General features: G+C 38.2%; 1 protein-coding gene across 1 annotated transcript in view; it reads right to left on the bottom strand.

The window, feature by feature from the left end:
• The window catches only part of PDS5B (PDS5 cohesin associated factor B), a 127,029-nt gene that overhangs the window by 87,363 nt on the left and 33,666 nt on the right, over positions 1-6,000 (bottom strand). The window contains 1 exon segment of the mRNA XM_017855519.1: positions 425-570. Within this exon segment, the coding sequence (XP_017711008.1) occupies positions 425-570 (146 nt within the window).

Raw genomic sequence — 6,000 nt, 5'->3', positions numbered from 1 at the left:
AAAAAAAAAAAAAAAAAAAAAAAATTATAATGCAATCAGCTAGACAACTACCAATTCATACCCATATAACAACAATAGCCCCGAAAGAAGAAAGAAAAAGAAGAGTCAACAACATAAAAGAAGTTGTATCTCAGGCTTTTACAAAAGTCCCTTATCATTAACACTGGTATACACGCTAAACATCTGACTACCATTAAGAGCTGTCTTATTTTTGGGATTAGAATAAATATCTTTAATGAAGAAAAACTGATACAATTTAATATAACAAAAGTAAAACTCATAAAGATAATTTTAAATATTAAAGTGCCTCCACTCCCCTAAAAAAGGCTAATTATATTTAAATATATATTTAAATATATTTTCAAATACTGTTAAACTTCAAGTATTAAAAATGAAAACTTAGTAATTATTTATTCGTACTTACTCGTTTGTCTAATGTTCTCTCTCTCACAAAATTAAGTAAGTGATCATTGACCAGAAGAATATCCTTTTTAGCAGCTGTAACTATTGACACAATAACATCATGTCTAATAGCTTCCTCAGGGTCATGTGACCTCACTTTAAGATACTCTGAAAGATAACATTTTATTACAATGGAAACTTTAATAACTAAAATGTTTTTAAAACACTGCATGATACCCTTGAAAATAAGCCTTAGCAAAACAATACCTAAGTAGAAGTTTCAAGAAAATTAAGAGCCCAGAAAGGAAGGCAAAGAAGAAAGAAGGAAAATTAGTTCTTCAGTCAAAAAACAGTAGTGACATCCAATTGAGTAGTAAGAGCCTCCTCTCCATTTGGTAGATTGGGTACTGAAGAATTCACTAACCTGACTGGGTGCGGTGGCTCACGCCTGTAATCCCAGCACTTTGGGAGGCTGAGGCAGGCAGATCACTTGAGGTCAGGAGTTCGAGACCAGCCTGACCAACATGGAGAAACCCCGTCTCTACTAAAAATACAAAATTATCTAGGCATGGTGGCGCATGCCTGTGATCCCAGCTACTTGGGAGGGTGAGGCAGGAGAATCACTTGAACCCAGAAGGGAGAGGCTGCGGTGAGCTGAGATCGCACCATTGCACGCCAGCCTGGGCAACAAGAGCGAAGCTCCATCTCAAAAAAAACAAACCAAAAAAAAAAAAAACATTTAAAAGGTCGGGCGTGGTAGCTCACGCCTGTAATCCCAGCACTTTGGGAGGATGAGGTGGGTGAATCACCTGATGCCAGGAGACCAGTCTGGTCAACATGGTGAAACCCCATCTCTACTAAAAATACAAAAAAAATTAGCCAGGCGTGGTGGCACACAGCTGTAGTCCCAGCTACTCGGGAGGCTGAGGAAGGAGAACCACTTGAATCCAGGAGATGGAGGTTGCTGTGAGCTGAGATCATGCCACTGTACTCCAGCCTGGGTGACAGGGCGAGACTCTGTCTCAAAAAACAAAAAAAAAAAACAAAAAAAACACAAACAAAAGTTTTTTAAAGGGGACAAATAACAAGAGAAGAGATCACAACAAGAGATCACAGCAAGAGATGTGTCAACAAAATTTTGGCAGATGGACAAGTAAATGTCACAGGACAAAGGAAAAGGATGAAACCCAAACGGGAAAGAAAACAATAAATAAGCTTATTTCCAGAAAGAACACTGAAAACATTTAAAATAGTTTAAGAACCTATAAGAATGGCTAAAAACAAAAAGACTGAAAACATAAAATGCTGTCAAGGATGCTAAATGACTGGAACTCTCATTCATTTCTGGGACAAATGCAAAACAGCATAACTAATATGGAGAACTGGTTTCACTGTCTCTTATAAAGTTAAACACGTATCTACACTATGACCAGCAACTTCATTACTGTTTGCAAAAAGAAATAAAAACATAAGCCCACAGAAATCCTTGTACAAGGCTATTCACAGTAATCACTATTAACAGTCCCAAATCAGAAACAACCCAGATAACCATCAAAAGAAGAAGAAAACAAATTATGGTATATTCATACAACAGAATAATAACAATAAAGAATAAACAATACAGGATAAATTTCAAAAACTTGTTATGTGAAAGCAGACAGATCTCTCTCTCCATTCCCCACCCTCAAAAAGAATAGTACACACTGTATGATTCAACATATATGAAACCCAAAAACAGGCAAAACTAACCTACAGAAATAGAAATCAGAAAATGACGACAGAACTAACTGGAAGGGGATACAAGGAGACTTTTTGGCATCATGGAAATTCACTGTCTCTTCAAACATCAAACTGAACACTTAGGATCTGTACATTTTAAGTTAATTACACTTCTTTTTTAAATTAAAAAAAAAAAAGAAACTGTAGAACATACTCTGATATTTTCTCTAAAATACAGATAAATGTGAGTTAGGTGTTCAGGTAGTCATCCAAATACTTTACCAATTAGGATTCACAGAGCTTTCCATATCCCCCTGTGGCACACAATAATTGAGTAACTTGTGGAGGCATCTGTTATCTCTGTATGTCATATCCAAACATTTAAATATTAAAATATATACTACTTTATTATAAACTACTTCCCTTTGGTTTCTCCTGTATATTACAAATAGGGCAATTAATTTTTTAACTTTTTTAAGTGGATTGTTTTATCTATTCATTTTATTTAAGGATCTCAAAGGGAGAATTACAAATTATTTGCTTAAAAAGGGAGGACTGGCTCTGATGAGGTTGAGAAGCACTATAGTATAAGGTTCACATGTAGAAAGTGAAATGATCCTGCTAGTCAGGAATGAAGCTGGAGAAATTTAAAATGGAACAGGGTATATGGGGTTTAAAAGAAAATAACTGAAGATGTGATTGAAACTAATAAAAAAAAAATCAAAACCTCACTTTTTTTTTTTTTGAGACTGAGTCTTGCTCTGTCGCCCAGGCTGGAGTGCAGTGGCATGATCTCTCAGCTCACTGCAACCTCTGCCTCCCAGGTTCAAGCAATTCTCCTGCCTCAGCCTCCCAAGTAGTTGGGATTACAGGCGTGCACCACCACACCCAGCTAATTTTTGTATTTTTTAGTAGAAACGGGGTTTCACCATGTTGGCTGGGCTGGTCTCAAACTCCTGACCTCAAGCGATCCACCTGCCTCGGCCTCCCAAAGTGCTGGGATTACATGTGTGAGCCCCCGCGTCCAGTCTCAAGCCTCACTCTTTCAAACAAAAGCAAGGATTGCTTTATTACTCTTACACTTTTATCACTTTCTCTAGCAGTAAAAACCTCTGAAACCTGCCGTCATATTTCAGGTAGGGGAGAAAGAATCATCTACAGAATGAGTTAAGAGAAGGATAAAGCAAGCCCTCATCTGTAGCAACAGCGAGTAGAAGTTAAAAAGCAAGAAACGACTGACTCTCTAAGGCTACTGGGAAAGAGGAGAAAGGAAGCCAGTATGAGCCTAAGAAGGAAAGGTATACATTGGCAGGATATTTCCAGCATTGCCTCTCTCCTGCTCAGTCAGTATAAATCCTCTGTGACCTATCCTAACATGACAGCAAGTTCAATGAAAGAAAAATTCTATCTAGCCATGTACAAATCAATGGTGCACACTGTTACACGTTATCAATGGCAAAAAAGCAGGGGTCTGGTTTTAATAACTGAAAAACATGATTCAAATATTTCAATTAAAAAAATTCAAAATCAGCCTGGGCAACAGAGTAAGACCCTGTCTCTTAAAAAACAATTTAAAAATCACAACTAAGCAATACACCTTACTTTTAAAAAATTCAAAATCTAAAATGAAGGCATGAAAATAATAATGTAGTATAAATAAGTATTAAAATTATCATTTTGATTATATATCACTAAAATTTTCAAGAAAAAAGATAAATTTTAAGAGAAATGTGAACAATTATTGCATACTGAATTATTTAAAATTATTTAAGCTCCTTAAAGATGAGTGATACAATTAAAAATATTTTGGAGGCCGGGCGCGGTGGCTCAAGCCTGTAATCCCAGCACTTTGGGAGGCCGAGACGGGCGGATCACGAGGTCAGGAGATCGAGACCATCCTGGCTAACACGGTGAAACCCCGTCTCTACTAAAAAAATACAAAAAAACTAGCCGGGCGAGGTGGCGGGCGCCTGTAGTCCCAGCTACTCAGGAGGCTGAGGCAGGAGAATGGCGTAAACCCGGGAGGCGGAGCTTGCAGTGAGCTGAGATCCGGCCACTGCACTCCAGCCCAGGCGACAGAGCGAGACTCCGTCTCAAAAAAAAAAAAAAAAAAAAAAAAAATATTTTGGAGATACAACACACCTAAATACTTCGAAGAACAAACCCAGTAGAATGGCACGAACAAGTAAGAGACAACGGGAAAAAAAAAAATAGGCTCTGAAAAACCAGATGAACAAATATAACCAACCTTGGATTCCCAAGAAAACAAAATCCTAAGCCAGCAGAAGAAAAACATGTCAACCAACTCAATATATACTACACTCTTCAAAAGGCACGGGAACTAGCAACAAGTACTTCTGGATCTTAAAACAAGGAAGAGAAGGAAGGACTGGGTGAAGGCTGTTTGAGAAATCCATTTAGGATACTGACCCTATTCCACAACAAAAGAAGTCTGGGGATAAATTCTATAATAAAAATATAAAACAGCAGCGCTAAACTGGGGGACACCAAACAGTTGAGGGCATGGATACTATACCCCAAAAGAGGATTATGTGACAACTAATCTGAAATGTGAATGCAGAAACCCATCATTCTTTTCCCAAACACATTAGTAACTCACCTTTAACTTCTAGATAAGATACTCTTCTATTGGAAATTTGACAGGATGAAGAGGAAGTATCTAAACTAAGGGCTCCCCAACAAACAACTCACTCTGATCACCCAAAAGTGAAGTTCAGAGTTGACAGACCCAACCATGTACTCAGAGTGTTCCAAATATTACAGCTTTTTATTCAGCCCCCAACTCTCACTCATGAGCAGACAGCCACAGATTGCCAATCATTTGAGGAAAGCATATACTCAGGGCTTTCCAAACAGCTTTTGATTTAGCGCCCCCACTCTTAATCATGAGCAGATGGCCTGGGATTGCCAATCATTTGAGCAAAGCCTTCAACATGGAAAACAAAGACAAAAGCAAATATAAGGTAAAAAAAACAAATAAGCAGAAACAGACATTTTGGAAGAAAAAGATAAATTCCTCAAAAAACTACTATTGACACTCTCAAAGAAAATACTGTATTAGCAACACAAGAAAAGGATGCTAAAGAAAAACGAACATCCAGAGAAAAAGGGAAGGAGAAAGGGGAGGTGGAGAAACAGACACACACACAAACAAAGAGGAAAGGAGGGGAAAAAGAAGGGAGGAGGATGGAATGGGGAAAGCAAAGATAGGAGGAGGAATGGATGACACTAAAGTCAATGCTATATAGCAGAAGCTCAGAGCAAGCAGTTTAAGGAGTACAGATGTGAGTAGGAAACCAGAAAGCTCCAAGTGGGATGTCTCCCAAAAAGGATGAAACTGGTAAAATATCTGCTTTTTTAAAATTATTGTTTTTTTTTTAAAAAGAGTTTCGCTCTTGTTGCCCATGGCACAATCTTGGCTCACTGCAACCTCTGCCTCCCAGGTTCAAGCGATTCTCCTGCCTCAGCCTCCCGAATAGCTGGAATTATAGGTGCATGCCACCACGCCCAACTAATTTTTGTATTTTTAGTAGAGACAGAGTTTCATCATATTGGTGGGGCTGGTCTCGAACTCCTGACCTCAGGTGATCCACCTGCCTTGGCCTGTGCTCAGCCTGAAGCTAGAATTTCTACGGCATAGTTCCCACGTAGGCTGGAAGCATCTACGAAAATGTCTATCTCCAGGAACAATTATTAGTTTCTCAGTTTAAGGACAATTCTAAACTTATTTTAGACATTTGGATTTAAACAGGTCTTGACTTTGACTAGATCATAAGACTAATGTTCTTTAATATTTTAAGAACTTAGGTGAGTCATGGTAAACTAATTTAGCCAAGGCAGAAGGACAGCTTGAGTTCA

This window comes from Rhinopithecus bieti, unplaced genomic scaffold (genome assembly GCF_001698545.2).
Source record: "Rhinopithecus bieti isolate Rb0 unplaced genomic scaffold, ASM169854v2 scaffold_41745, whole genome shotgun sequence".
NCBI classification, from domain to species: Eukaryota; Metazoa; Chordata; class Mammalia; order Primates; family Cercopithecidae; genus Rhinopithecus; species Rhinopithecus bieti.
This window is presented reverse-complemented; position numbering and strand designations above follow the sequence as displayed.